The 13059-nt window shown below is 41.2% G+C and overlaps 7 protein-coding genes across 7 annotated transcripts; 5 read left to right on the top strand and 2 right to left on the bottom strand.

Moving 5' to 3' along the window:
• The first annotated feature begins 5 nt into the window (after positions 1 to 5).
• Positions 6 to 2468, top strand: V1516DRAFT_297860 (serine threonine protein kinase). The gene is made up of 2 exons (XM_066918870.1): positions 6 to 1012; positions 1063 to 2468. Exons 1-2 carry the CDS (start codon positions 314 to 316, stop codon positions 2143 to 2145), a joined length of 1782 nt encoding a protein of 593 aa, XP_066778394.1. The 5' UTR covers positions 6 to 313; the 3' UTR covers positions 2146 to 2468.
• V1516DRAFT_673925 (uncharacterized protein) lies at positions 2313 to 4312 on the bottom strand. The gene has a single exon (XM_066921992.1). The coding sequence runs from the start codon at positions 4066 to 4068 to the stop codon at positions 2791 to 2793; it is 1278 nt and encodes a 425-aa protein (XP_066778395.1). The 5' UTR covers positions 4069 to 4312; the 3' UTR covers positions 2313 to 2790.
• V1516DRAFT_297963 (uncharacterized protein) lies at positions 4292 to 6480 on the top strand. Its single transcript, XM_066918871.1, has one exon. It carries the CDS (start codon positions 4515 to 4517, stop codon positions 5979 to 5981), a length of 1467 nt encoding a protein of 488 aa, XP_066778396.1. The 5' UTR covers positions 4292 to 4514; the 3' UTR covers positions 5982 to 6480.
• Positions 6481 to 6833: 353 nt separating this feature from the next.
• Positions 6834 to 7774, top strand: V1516DRAFT_673930 (YGR131W-like protein). The gene has a single exon (XM_066921993.1). The coding sequence runs from the start codon at positions 7105 to 7107 to the stop codon at positions 7495 to 7497; it is 393 nt and encodes a 130-aa protein (XP_066778397.1). The 5' UTR covers positions 6834 to 7104; the 3' UTR covers positions 7498 to 7774.
• Positions 7747 to 10445, bottom strand: V1516DRAFT_297979 (kinase-like domain-containing protein). Its single transcript, XM_066918872.1, has 2 exons — positions 10083 to 10445; positions 7747 to 10015 (listed from the first exon to the last, which is right to left on the bottom strand). Exons 1-2 carry the CDS (start codon positions 10312 to 10314, stop codon positions 8103 to 8105), a joined length of 2145 nt encoding a protein of 714 aa, XP_066778398.1. The 5' UTR covers positions 10315 to 10445; the 3' UTR covers positions 7747 to 8102.
• Positions 10446 to 10913: 468 nt separating this feature from the next.
• V1516DRAFT_298214 (SH3 domain-containing protein) lies at positions 10914 to 12057 on the top strand. The gene has a single exon (XM_066918873.1). The coding sequence runs from the start codon at positions 11022 to 11024 to the stop codon at positions 11733 to 11735; it is 714 nt and encodes a 237-aa protein (XP_066778399.1). The 5' UTR covers positions 10914 to 11021; the 3' UTR covers positions 11736 to 12057.
• A 52-nt stretch (positions 12058 to 12109) lies between these two features.
• V1516DRAFT_663876 (uncharacterized protein) lies at positions 12110 to 12869 on the top strand (the record flags this gene model as incomplete). The annotated part of the gene is made up of 4 exons (XM_066920549.1): positions 12110 to 12197; positions 12271 to 12390; positions 12451 to 12759; positions 12817 to 12869. The coding sequence occupies 4 exons, from the start codon at positions 12110 to 12112 to the stop codon at positions 12867 to 12869; spliced, it is 570 nt and encodes a 189-aa protein (XP_066778400.1).
• Between the last annotated feature and the right edge of the window lie 190 nt (positions 12870 to 13059).

Here is a 13059-nt window from a genome sequence, read left to right on the forward strand (position 1 = left end):
GTCACTGATGCTGATCACCCTCCCATTCCACGTTATTGTGGTATCGATCTCTCTCTGCAAATTGGATTAGTGCAAGATAACTCTGGAGTCTGTTCCATATCAATATTTATCCTGACTCAAAACTTGTTTTTGGTGTCTTACCTCCTCATCCTCCCCGTTATTGGATTGTTCTGATATCACTCACCGATTCGCACATTTTTGGCTTGATTTGCTTACGTTTTCGGAAAGAGACATTGGCTCTCATTATCCAACATAGAGCAGGGTGCTCATATCCTGCTCAAATTACTTCTGCATTTTTGTCCAAGTCTCGGAAATGTCATTTGCACTTGCCATGTCACGTCCTGCCTCATTGCAACAGCCTGGTCAATCTCGCAAACGAGCCACTGATTGGAAGGAGTTTTATCGAAATGGATATCCTACAGATATAATTACTATAGAGGATAGTCCTACTCCTGTCGTTTCTACGTCGGCCCCATCTAGGGGTTCTGAATCTGTATCTTCGCCTACTTCAAGTCTTTCGTCATCAACCTCTTTAGCAGCTGTTTCGTCGTCTTCTACAAGCAATTTGCGTTCTTCAAAACTGGCACCTGCATTTTCATACTCAAACACTTCCTCTGTGGCTTCAATAAGCTCTGGGTGCCTTCCTCGAGATTCTGAGATTGGCTCCGGTAATATAAATTATGCATATTCAGCTTCTATGCGTGGGCCGGATGGATCTTCTGCTTTGGCTTCGACATTTTATGATGTCGATTGCCTAACTGGGTCAGACACTTTGACTTCCTCATCCCAGTCTTCAGTCTCCTCTACTACTAGTAGGAGGAAAGCAAATCTTCCAAATCTTCCGACTTCTGTAGACGCATCCATCCAGGTCAGAAACATAGTTGCAAGTCCTTATGAACGTCCATCGGGGAGCCAATCTACTCGGCAGTCTAAAAGACGAAAAGTGGAACTCTACGATTCTCGCAAAGTAGCCAGCAAAGCTAGTGAAGTACTCGTCAAATCTATTGCTGACGTATGTTTGAATTTCAATGTTGATGTCTATCTGCTAATTGATAAATCTAGACTTCCCGATCTGAAATGCCTATAGATGATGATGATGGCCATTATAATATAGTTCCAAATTCATGGCTGACGTCTAGATACAAGGTCACACGTCTTTTGGGACAGGGGACGTTTGGCAAAGTTGTAGCTGCTTATGACAAAGTGCGAAAGACTCATTGCGCAATCAAAATCATCAGAGCAGTGCAGAAGTATAGAGATGCAAGTAAGATTGAACTGAGAGTGCTGAAAACTCTGTCGATGCATGATCGGCAAAACAGCAATCGCTGTATTCATTTGCGAGATTGCTTTGATTTCCGAAATCACATTTGCATAGTGACCGAACTTCTTAGTATTTCGGTTTTTGATTTTTTGAAGTCGAATGAATTTGCGCCATTTCCAGCTGCACATATCCAGAAATTTGCAAAGCAGCTTCTGACTAGTGTTGCGTTTTTACATGATCTCAACTTAATTCATACAGATTTGAAGCCAGAGAATATTTTATTGATTGACAGTTCATACACTTTACATCCTAATAGAAAGGGTAATTTGACCAGGAAAGTATTAAATGACACCACTATTCATCTTATTGATTTTGGGAGTGCTACATTTCAGGATGAATACCATAGTTCTGTCGTGTCGACACGTCATTATCGTGCACCAGAAATAATTCTTGGTCTTGGATGGTCTTTTCCCTGTGATATGTGGTCTATAGGCTGTATATTAGTGGAATTTCTCACTGGTGATGCTCTATTTCAGACGCATGACAACATTGAGCATTTGGCGCTCATGCAAGCTGTCGTTGGACAGCCTTTTGATCACTGGATAGTGAAAGCAGCCAATCGGCTTGAACCAAAATATTTTACACGAGACGGCAAACTGGACTTTCCTAGTGCTGCTACTTCCAAGTCAAGTCGCAAATTCGTTCACACAATGAGATCGCTTCATCAGATTGTCAATGGTGAAGATGCTTTTTATGTTGAATTCTACGATTTATTGCGAAGAATTTTTGTTTACGATCCAAACAATCGTATCACTGCCCGCGAAGCACTGAACCATCCTTGGCTTAATCAGATTCCGCCAGCCGACAAAATTTTATCAAAATAGTTGGGTTTTTTCAGAAGTTTTGTTCTGTTACAATTTTTATTCTCATGCTTGCTTTTGTTTTGTATTTTTCTGGGTTCATTTTTTTCAGGTATGATGTGTAAATGAGATTTGATCTAGGTTGTTTGGTTTGGTTATGGCTTTTACTGGTGCTGGCTTGAAATATGTTATAAGTTGATAAGTTGAATGGTGTCTGGTGCTAAATCATGTTTTGTGTTCAAATGTTTAATTTTTAGGTAATGGCTTAGTGAAAGCTAAGTCAAAGGTAGTTTGTTTGAGCAGGTTGCATACGTTGAGATGAAGTTGACAGGAAATATATGGTTTCGGGAAGCACAAATAAAATAATTCAAGCATATTTTTGTTAGTAATTCACCGACGAAACGAAATGAAGAGTAATGATCAAATAAAAATGATTGACTAAATCGAAGTTCATCAAGAAATTGTGATCTGCTCTGATCCAAGTCTTATTATCCAAAACATTTTAGAATGACTATTTGTGAAATAAACTAACACAATGTTCCTCATACTTAGCTCCTAACAATGAGGTGCATTATTTATTTGTTCTATTCAAAATTGAAATCTATACACATCTGAACAAGACAATCGTGGAGGAGCAGTGAAAGCCACTTCCTTCGAATTGTTCCAGCTCTAAGCAGGTGTTTGACATTCATCCTGTTGATGCATATTCTCTATTAGTCTTTTTTGCCTTGGTGAATAGAAAAATATAATTCGAAATTGATGGTTTAATTTCATAAGCCAGCGCGAAGAGAATATGTCTTGAACAAGAGAGGAAATGTGAATCGATTCCAAAATTAGTTTGGCCAATAGAGAGTCATTTTCATTGTTGTTGACCAATTGCAGTGACATTTGAGTAAGCTGACGTTGATGTGACTGCGATTGACGAGATGAGCGTCTAGAATTGCAAGCGACTTCAGACTCAGGTTCACAGATGTTCTTCGTGGCTGAATTGAGACGACAGCATGAACTCCTATTCGAGCCAGCGCAATATTTCATGCACTTCTGACAAAATTCCTTGGTTCTCCTAGACGCGGAACTTGATTCGCTGGATAAAACCTCTCTTGTTAATCTGTTCTTTCGAGGAAATTTGAACTCATAGAGCGACGGACCAAAGCATTCTCCACAAAGTCGAACCTTACAGCAATCACAATTTGTTAGAACACTTCCATTTAACTCTTTAAAGCAATATTGGCAAGTCCGAATATTCAATTTTGAGCTGAAATGAGTTTGACTTGAATTTCTTTTCTGTAGAGTGAACGTGCTGTTTGCTCCTTGCGAGTCTGCCGGAGGAGCTATATAATTATCTACTATCGAAAGTTGGTATGCTATATGTTCAGAACACCAATCTCTTGATACTTCCCTGACGGAAGAATTCGATTCATTTTCTGAACTTGGAGACATCGCTTCCGGAAGCAATTCTGCGAAAGAGCTTAAAGAGTTATGATCAAGAAATTCTAATGGCTGCAGTTTGATTCTGGAGTGCCGGCGTAGGGAATGAGAACGCTGAGAATTCTGCAAAATGGACCTATACCAAGATACCTTCACCGCCCGTGGCTGATTATCTCTTTGTGTGATAACGTCAGCAGTTGCAATAGGTCTAATTCCGAGAGAAGAGATTGGCGGTTCGGAATTTAGATCTCTCTTTACAGATGATCGTTTCTTTGCAACAATCAGTGGCTCGGAATCGAAATTAGTGCACACATCTCTCTTAACCTTGAGAACTTTGCCACTGATAGCAGATTTCCCGTTTAAATTATTGAAATGAGCAAGACCTTTCGCGGAAGAGATTCTAGTTGAGGCATTTCTGGATATTGGAGCCAGAGGATCTCGCTCGGTAGCCTGAGCTGGACGAAGGCGCTGAGAAAACTTTCTACCTGGTAACAGATCAGAATCCTGCTGTGTAGGCATGTCTTGGAAGGCTAGTGTAATTGACCTTACAAGACCAAGAACACTCAGTAGAGAACCGTACGAGCTCAGCTAGACACGATCATACAGATAGGATCCTTGAGGATAGGAGTTCAAATAAAATTGAGAATAGTCTATACGTAGAAGATAAATGATATTGATCCTCACAGCCCAAGAAGATATTTGACAGAAGTTCCAGTGTGAAATCACATAACGACATGTGGCGGATGTAGATCTCTGTTTACGAGGTTTGTAGATCTTTTGATGTTTTAAGAGGCGTGTTTATAGTAGTTGTCAGGGCAACCATGCACTCGGATTAAACACTAAAAAATTGGTTGCGGCTTGTTTGTCGCGTGTTAGATCGCTTTATTGGCTTTGCTTTCTTCAAACGTTTGAGTAGAGTATAGAGCTATTTGGCGAATAGGATATCAAAAATATAAAGGGCTGAAATGACCGAAATTGATGTTGAATCAATGGAAGATCAGATATCTAGTTTATCCTTGGACGTGGCGAGACTGCAGGAGAAATTGCATGCATCAGAACGCGAATTGACTGAAATCCAGCATAGTAACAACGAACTTGAGCAGCAGATCGAAAATCTAGAAAGTGACAACGAAAAATTGCAGACAAATTCAGAACGATGGCAGTTAAGATACCTAGCTGAAAAACGGGAACTAGACGCAGTCAGAATAGAAGTTCGTGCATTTCAAGGGGCCATCAAAAACCGCGACGAATCAAATCGAGAACTAGCGGCGGATAAGGCAAAAATGAATTCAGAGTTGAATGCTGCACATGAACACATCCGTGAAATCTCACAAGAACTATATATTCTTAGCCAAATAAATGCCGAATTAGAAGAAATTCTCCAAAGTTACTCACGGGATCAATCTGAATCTGAAGCCTCCCCCAGTACACTAGACGAAGAATTTAAAAGATCTGACATTGACGAGAACAGTCGAAAGCACAATAAAAGAAGATTTTCAGATCCAGCTCCAAATAATCGGAGACTTTCAGATGAATTCGTTGTGGGGGATCAGATGGAGGGCGAGTCAAAGGATGAAGACATGACATATGAGAATGACAACAGCTCAGAAACTCTTATCGGCGACGAAGGAATACTAGACTCTCTGGATAGTTTACTCAAAGACCATACAGATATTAGAGAAAAACTGGATGCAATACGTGATGAGATAGGACATGGAGTAGATAAATACTGGTCTAAACCAGCAGAAATATTCAATAATATCCAACAGTGGGATAGACTATTGATTGACCTTGGGCTGATAGTTGAAGGAGAAAGTTGTACTGAAAATAGTTTAGGGGTTATTGGCAGCCTAATAGTAATCATGATGAAGCAACAAGTATTGATGAAACAATGGGCCAATCAAGCGAGCGAAGGTTATGCTATCGGCCCATTATCTAATTGCAAAGGTATCGAAGAAAGGCAGAATTTAACAGAGGAGTTAAACTCCGAAGCTGAACTCACATTAGAGATAGCTAAGTCTGAGAGAAAGTTGGTGGAGGTGGACAAGCGCATCGGCAGCAGCTCTTTGAGCTTTCCGAGGAAAGTAAGATTTGCAATGGAAAAAATTGAAAAAATACTATATTTCCCTGGATGGACAACTGGTCCTCTCGAAAGGCAATATCCCAAAGCATCTATAGAAATAGCTTATCAGATTATGTTAGTGCTAGTATGCTCGGGAATGATTATCGGAATTACCATGAGCTTCTACGTCGGCACAATGCAATGTGGGAAACCCGCAATGGGAGAGGACAAGGCAATGCTTGGGAGTCTTTGGAACATGAGTGAAAAGATGCCTTGGTGGGTTAATAGTAGATTTCCTGGCATTGAGCTCTTACTAGGACGGCTGGAAATGTGGGCACAAGACAGAGCACGGGGGTTGAGTATAGGGTAGGGATAATGATGGAAGTTCAAAGAAAGTTTATCTCCAGCTATGATGCCGATGCTTATTGATGACGACGATGAAATTGACGTTGCGAACTGTCTGTTTCAGTAATTAATTGTAGGCAATGCCGGATATCCAGGCACCAATCTGCCAACAGTCCCGGAGGCACTCGGGTCCAGCGCCATAATTAATGCAAGGGAGAACAGTTTATGTTGAGTAGCAAAGCAATTGATTAGTATTAGTGATAAGTTTATTCTTTTGTTATATTGCAGAGTGTGGAGGACAACAAGCAAATGATTGTTTTTATTTTACCTGATTCGGCTCACTAATTGGTTTGGCTGTGCCAAAAAATGTCTGAGCTTTCCAGAATGGCTGCTTGTGCCATGCGTGCCGCCGTCACCACTGCCGCCGTGAGAGGCAGTCTGGACTAACCATACACAAAGTTTGGGCCTTTGGCTTTAGTGTAAACAGACCCGACAGAGTTTGGAGAGAAAATATGATGAGATGAAGAGGATAGCACGAGCCAGATGATGGATGGAGTGGACTTATACTCATTGATTAACAAATCATCACCATTCACCGCACGCTGGACTCACAGATTGTGTCGACTTAATTGATACCGCAGTTTAAGAGAGCCAAATACACTACAGAAGTCTACATTCTTTGTTTCACTGTTGAATAACTGCGAACTGATAGCTATGGAATCACTACTTGGTATATTATTCATGCAATGATGTAAAAGGGTGGCACTGACGAAAGCCACCATCTGACTTTCAAAGTTCGTTGCTGTGACAACCGTTTCCGAGTCCCGGCCCGCCGCACCCGAAAAATACTAGTCTTACAGTACCCAAATCATCGTCATTATATAAACACCCTTAGAACCGGCTCGATATTTAGAAATCTTTCTTTTAAATCGTAGGTTAGTTTGTCACTCTCAATCTTACACTCTTGAATACCTGCAATTTTCTAAGTTTTATATCTTTGATCATTTGAATTTATTATCACAATGGGTGCTCTTTTCATCTCCAACACGGTTCTTCGGGTTCTAATCTTTTCCTTCCTTGCGATCTGTCTCGGTCTTACTGGCTCCTTGATGGATTCGCAGAAGCATGCTACTCCTCAGATTAACTTCATGATGTTTGCTTCTGTGTGGGGTCTTGTTTTTTCCTCGTTCTATGGATTCATTGCTTTGTTCATCTCTGGCCTTGCGTTTCCCATCGTGCTTGTTGTTATTGACTTCCTTACCGCTGTCTTCGCTTTTGCTGGCGCTACCGCTCTTGCCGTGGTTATCCGAGTCCATTCATGTACCAACGATACTTATCTTGAAGCTAACCGCATCGCAGAAGGATCTACTGGACGATGCCGTAAGGCTCAAGCAAATGACGTCTTCATGTACTTCGCATTCGTCGTTGCTCTAGTTTCTCTTGTATTGCAGGTCTCTTCTGCTCTTCGTAATGGTTGGGGTACTACACCTTCCCGTCCTATCCCAGCTCCCTCGAGACCTTCTATGGCTCAAGTTGCCTAAACGATCTGGTAGCTCTACCATTGAAAGAAAATCTGCTGTCTTATAACAACACTTATTTTCGCAAATCTTGATTATTTAAGTGGTGATGTACGACTATTGATCTTTGCTTTATCTTTTAATTATATTTTTATGCTTTCTGCTTCAGGATGATACCTTTGAAATGTTACTCATACATATTCTCTAATAGCTTCTCTGAAGTAAGTGAGTGTATTATTTATTGTGATTTCTCAGACAGTTTTGTTTCCAAATTGTTTTAATACAAGACAGTTAATCTAAATCTCTTTTGTAGCAACCGTAAGTCACTCTAAATTATGGTAGTTCATTAAAATTCGATTTTTGTAGATCTAGAAGCAGCTTTTGTCATCCTTCTTCGTCACAACATTTGACGTCACTGAACTTCCATTTCCGGTCGATTCTGACAGCTCAAGTGTGAACTTTTCTGCTCAACTGCGTTTATGTCCCAGCTGCTGACAAAGTGTTTCGTACTTTCGACCAGCAGTGCCTAATGTGCTCGCGCCGCATACTGAAAGTGTTATTCCGAATGAACCTTATGTACGGCGCAGATGATAAATAGTCTTCTGTATATTAAAATGTAACGACAACTACTAGGATGCCTGGCTGTTCACTGCTAATTCCATTATCAGTCGAGTAGCCATATGTAGAAAGGGATATGTGGACAGCGTTTCTTCCTCCTTTTTTTCCTCATCTTTAGCTGCAGGTTTATTACCCGATCTTGGTTCTGCTGTTTCCGTCTTGCTATCGATCTTCGCTTCCTGTTTAGTTTCTTCGCCGTCATGAGGGTTCTTTGCTTCCTCTGTTGCGTCGGTGTTTCCTCCCGAATCGGATCTCGATTGTTTCGTACCCGTTCTTTTTCCCATTGTCAAGTTCTTCAACGCGGATAGATCATTCACATTTGCTGAATTAATCGTTACTACGCTACTTGACCTAGCCATTGAGATACTACTACGTCTTCGACGTAGCAATAATTTTTCTTTTGCGAGATTGTGTTCATCTCCTTCATTCCACCAACCATCAAATTTAAAGTCGACTAAATAGTTGTTTTGTTCCAACTGATATAGCTGTATACGCATTTTTATTAGTTTCCCCTGCTCACCTTGAAGCTCTTCGGTTTCAGAAGCAGACTTTCCCATATAGCGCCAACGGACCATAATAGTCCACGGGTCTTCTTCCGTAGGTCGAGCCCATTCGGCCCCTAGTCCCTTTAGTGCTCGATAAATTTCACCCATGACATCTAAAGGATAGCTTCTTGACCTTATTCCAAAATGCCAGCGAGTCTTTGACTTTCGCGATGATGAGGCAGCAGCGTGAGCTAAGCGTTCTAGATGATCTGCCATACCAGGATAAAGTGCCATCATGTTGGCACGGTGATATGGAGGCAAAGATGATGGGAGAACTGCGATTGTGGTGTTTGGAGTGGAAACATTCGTTGCGTCAAGTGCATTGGACAAATGTGGGTTGTCAAATGTCAATGTCTGCTCGTTCTTTTTGCGTTGTATACTACCCTGGCGAGACCGCAATCCATCCGCCGTCCAGGAAGGAAGAGCAGATAGAGGATCGGACACTGCTGATTTTGCTTTCTCGCTGCTCTCCTTTTTCTCCATAAGCTTATTCTCTCGCATTAATTCATAAGCATCGCGAATTTCGTTTCCTTCAGATGTAGATTTCAGCGCATCGTATACCTCCTCTTTATCGTAGCCCATGGTGCGTCCTAGAGCGCCAACAACAGTATCATCGATCTCTGAGTTTTTCTTATCTTCTAATGGAAGAAGGTAACCCGGAAGATTTACTTGAAACCATTTATCTTGCATTATCTCCCGCACAGTGATACGATTCATTGGATTGACAACGAGCATACGCTGTAAAAGGTGTTTCGCGCCAGGAGAGAGATATGCTGGAAGAGTATAAACGCCGCCGTTGATTTTTTTGAACAATGTGGGTATAAACTCATCATCAAAAGGTAGTCGTCCACAAAGCATGACATATAGAATCACACCACAACTCCAGACGTCAACTTCAGGTCCCGCATACAACTTTCCCGAGATTACTTCTGGAGCAGCATAATTTGGAGAGCCACAGCTCGTTTTTAAAAAGTTCCCATCAGTCATAATATTGGAAAGACCAAAATCAGCAATTTTGACATTTAGATTTTCATCCAAAAGTAAATTTTCTGGCTTCAGATCGCGGTGAACAATTTTATGGCGATGACAATATTCAACAGCGCCGATTATCTGTTGAAAAAACCGACGAGCTTCATCCTCTGGCATTTTCCCTCTCTGAACGATGTAATCAAATAATTCTTTGCCAGCAAATTCGATAACCATTATGATTTCGTCTTTGGATTTAATTACGTCATAAAGCTTGATGATATGAGGATGACGAAGAAGTCGAAGGTATGAGATTTCACGTTCAATACGGCCCTGCATATCTGACTTTGCAAGGGTTTTGCGGTTAATGATTTTCAGAGCAACTCGCTGGTGGGTTCCAAGATGATAAGCCACTAAAAAAAGAGAAATTAGTCTTTCTGCAATAAGAAATGCTAAATGATCGATCTGAGTGGAACTTACGCTTAACTTTTCCAAAAGAGCCTTCACCTAAAGTTTTTATAATCTGATATCGGCCGATTCGATTGCTAGTACTTGATGAAGATTGAGAATCTCGCTTTTCTGAATCATTAATCACCTTAGAATGCTTTGTGTCACGATGTTGGTCATGCTGCTTTGGATCGCCCCCAGAAGAGGCGGACGATACATGTGAGCTACCACTGTCTTCGGTGATAGGCATATTGTAAGTAGCCATCTAAGAGAGCAAAATGGGAAGGACTTTATTTGAAATTTTGTGATGGTTTATGAGTAAAATCGCAGCTGCACGGACGATCGAACTAGGATGAACAGCTGAGAAAAGAGCGCATGGTCTTAAAAATGCGAGCCAGTGAAATCTTAGATTAATAAGTGAGTACCAGAGCTTCCGATTAGATAGCCGAGTAGACAAGTCGGCAAGTCAGACTCTGCACCAACGAAATATGTTAATCCGTAGAAATCAGGCTATAAAGTGATATATCTCAGTTGATTCTGCTCACTTTGCACACAACGATACTTGCTGCTTCTCCAGCAAAACAGTCTTTTGGCACGTTTGCTTCTCCGTGCTCTTTGCTAGGCTGGACTGTCTGGTTGTCCTGTGCTGTCAAACCGCATTCTGTGAGCTACGCATAAATCAGATGTCTGGCGTATCATTCAGAATGACCACGTGCTGAGTCACGTGGTTGAGCGGCGAAGCATCTGTAGCAAATGATCCCTGGAGCCGCCACCGAGCGCGTTGAGGAAGAAGAGCCAGGCGTACGGCAAGCGCCGAAACAGTAACGAATCGACTTCTACTAATCTAGTTTGCGTCTTAGGGAACACTTTTTGATATTTTTCTATTTAGTAAGATTCATCTTTCTAAATTCATATTTTGAGCGATATTTGTTTGTTCTCTATTTTGTCATTGCCAATCAAATCTGTGACATTATGGCTGACGTTGCTCTGTACAACCGCTCCTTAACTAACATTTTCAATGAGCTCGACTTCTTAAAGTCCTCAAATGTTATTACTCCAGCATTGTTTGATCATTTCAGATCGCTTCTACCCGCATCATATTCTCCAGGAATGACACCTGCTGACATTGCAAATAATACAACTATGAATTCCAGTTCCGAGAAATCGTCCTCATTCTCAACTCCGGCTCCTGCTCAGATCGCTCCTCCGACTTACGCGGCTGCTCCGATGGAACCTCAGCCTGCCGAAGCTATGTATGACTATCATCCTACGGACCAGTCCGATCTTCCTCTCTATCGAGGAGCTCAAATCGTTGTTTTGGAGAAGATCAACCCCGATTGGTGGCGTGGTCGCGACTTAAGCACTGGCCGGGAGGGAGTATTTCCTTCCTCATATGTCCGAGTTCGCGATGGCTACAGCGGCCCGCCTCAACAACAACAGCAACAGTATGGACAGCCCGCTCCATATCAGGCTCCGGCTCCTGTAGCATATCAAGCTCCTAACTCTCAGCCAGTTGCGCAAGGTTCGAATCAACAACTAGGAGAAGAACATAAACATCATAATTTTGAGCATCTTGAAAGCTCTCTGGGTAAGAATGGCAAAAAATTCGGAAAAAAGCTAGGAAATGCTGCAATTTTCGGAGCTGGCGCAACTATTGGCTCAAATATTGTGAACTCTATCTTCTAGTATCTTGCAGTAATTTTTATGACTTGGATTGTTTTTCGGATGTGTAGTTATTTGGGACATATAGATAGATACACACATACCATAGTATATATTGTGCTTTAGGGATGTTTATTTTGTTGTTGTTTTTCTGTGTCTGGTCGTAAGGGAAATTTGTTCACGCAATGCAATAGTTAGCTCATATAGGATTAGCTGTTGCAAGCTATGAAGTAAGCAGTGATGAGATATCTCATGCATCAAAGTTAGTTGAACTCCTAGATCTCTCCCAACTCCTCGATATCATTCATTATCTTCGCTTTCAAGATCTTGCAGTGCACTTAGACTTAATTTGTCTTGGCCGGATTTTTCAAGACTGGGAAATTTTTTTTACTTATAAAATGCAAATTCGCACAGCTTCTAATTTGAGATCCTGGTATTTACATTGGAAAGCTTTACGACTTCCTTTTCGCTCGAAGATCCTTGTCGGTAAGTAGATTTCAGAAACCATTTCAATTACAATTTTTGCTTACTCTGTGTGTTTTTATCTGACTTTGGTAAGGCATGGATCTTGAGGAAAATACGTTCTGGGAATTTGTGAATAAGAATAAATTTGCGCGCCCAAGGCGGATTGTTGAGCTGTACAATTCACGCATGAGTTACGTCGATTATGAACTTCCTCGTAAGCGGAATTATATTCATATCTTTCAGTATCATTTACTATTGAACTAACTAATGATAGCGCAATGGAGTCAATGGCTGAGACACGCCCGACAAGATCCACCTTCTATTGAGGAATTAGAAAATGAAGAATTACGCATTGCTAGCATAAACGAACGCGTCCGTCAAGCGCAGTCACGGTGGGAAAGTCGGCCTTTAAAAACTCATTCTTCAGTGGCACCCGGTTCAGTTTCACCTCAGGGAATGCCCGGAATGAGTATGGTTCATGACACTACAGATTCACGTCCAAGTCAAGATACGAGTCAACAGAGCAAAGTTCCTAAAGACCATGAGTCTCATTCGATTATGCATGATTCCAAGCACAGCTCAGGTATGTTTTTCTTTTCTATTTGCGAGCTTTCATTTAACTAAGTACTAATCTGCACAGTTGCCTCTAATTTCGAGCCTGAAGCATGGAATAAGCCCCCGGTCAAGCGTTAATGGATGAAAATTTTGTAAATAGCCAAATATTCAATTAATATATACTGTCTGTTCTATAATCTATTCATCCCGGTCGCACTATTATTTCCACTAATGATGTTTTGCTATTTTTTTTGCTCTATTTTTTGCTCTATTTTGTATTCACAAAAGTCGCTTAGTGATTTAATAGTGGTTGTAATAGTAATAAAAC

This window comes from Lipomyces oligophaga (genome assembly GCF_038497815.1).
Source record: "Lipomyces oligophaga strain CBS 7107 unplaced genomic scaffold V1516scaffold_3, whole genome shotgun sequence".
Taxonomy (NCBI): Eukaryota; Fungi; Ascomycota; class Lipomycetes; order Lipomycetales; family Lipomycetaceae; genus Lipomyces; species [Lipomyces] oligophaga.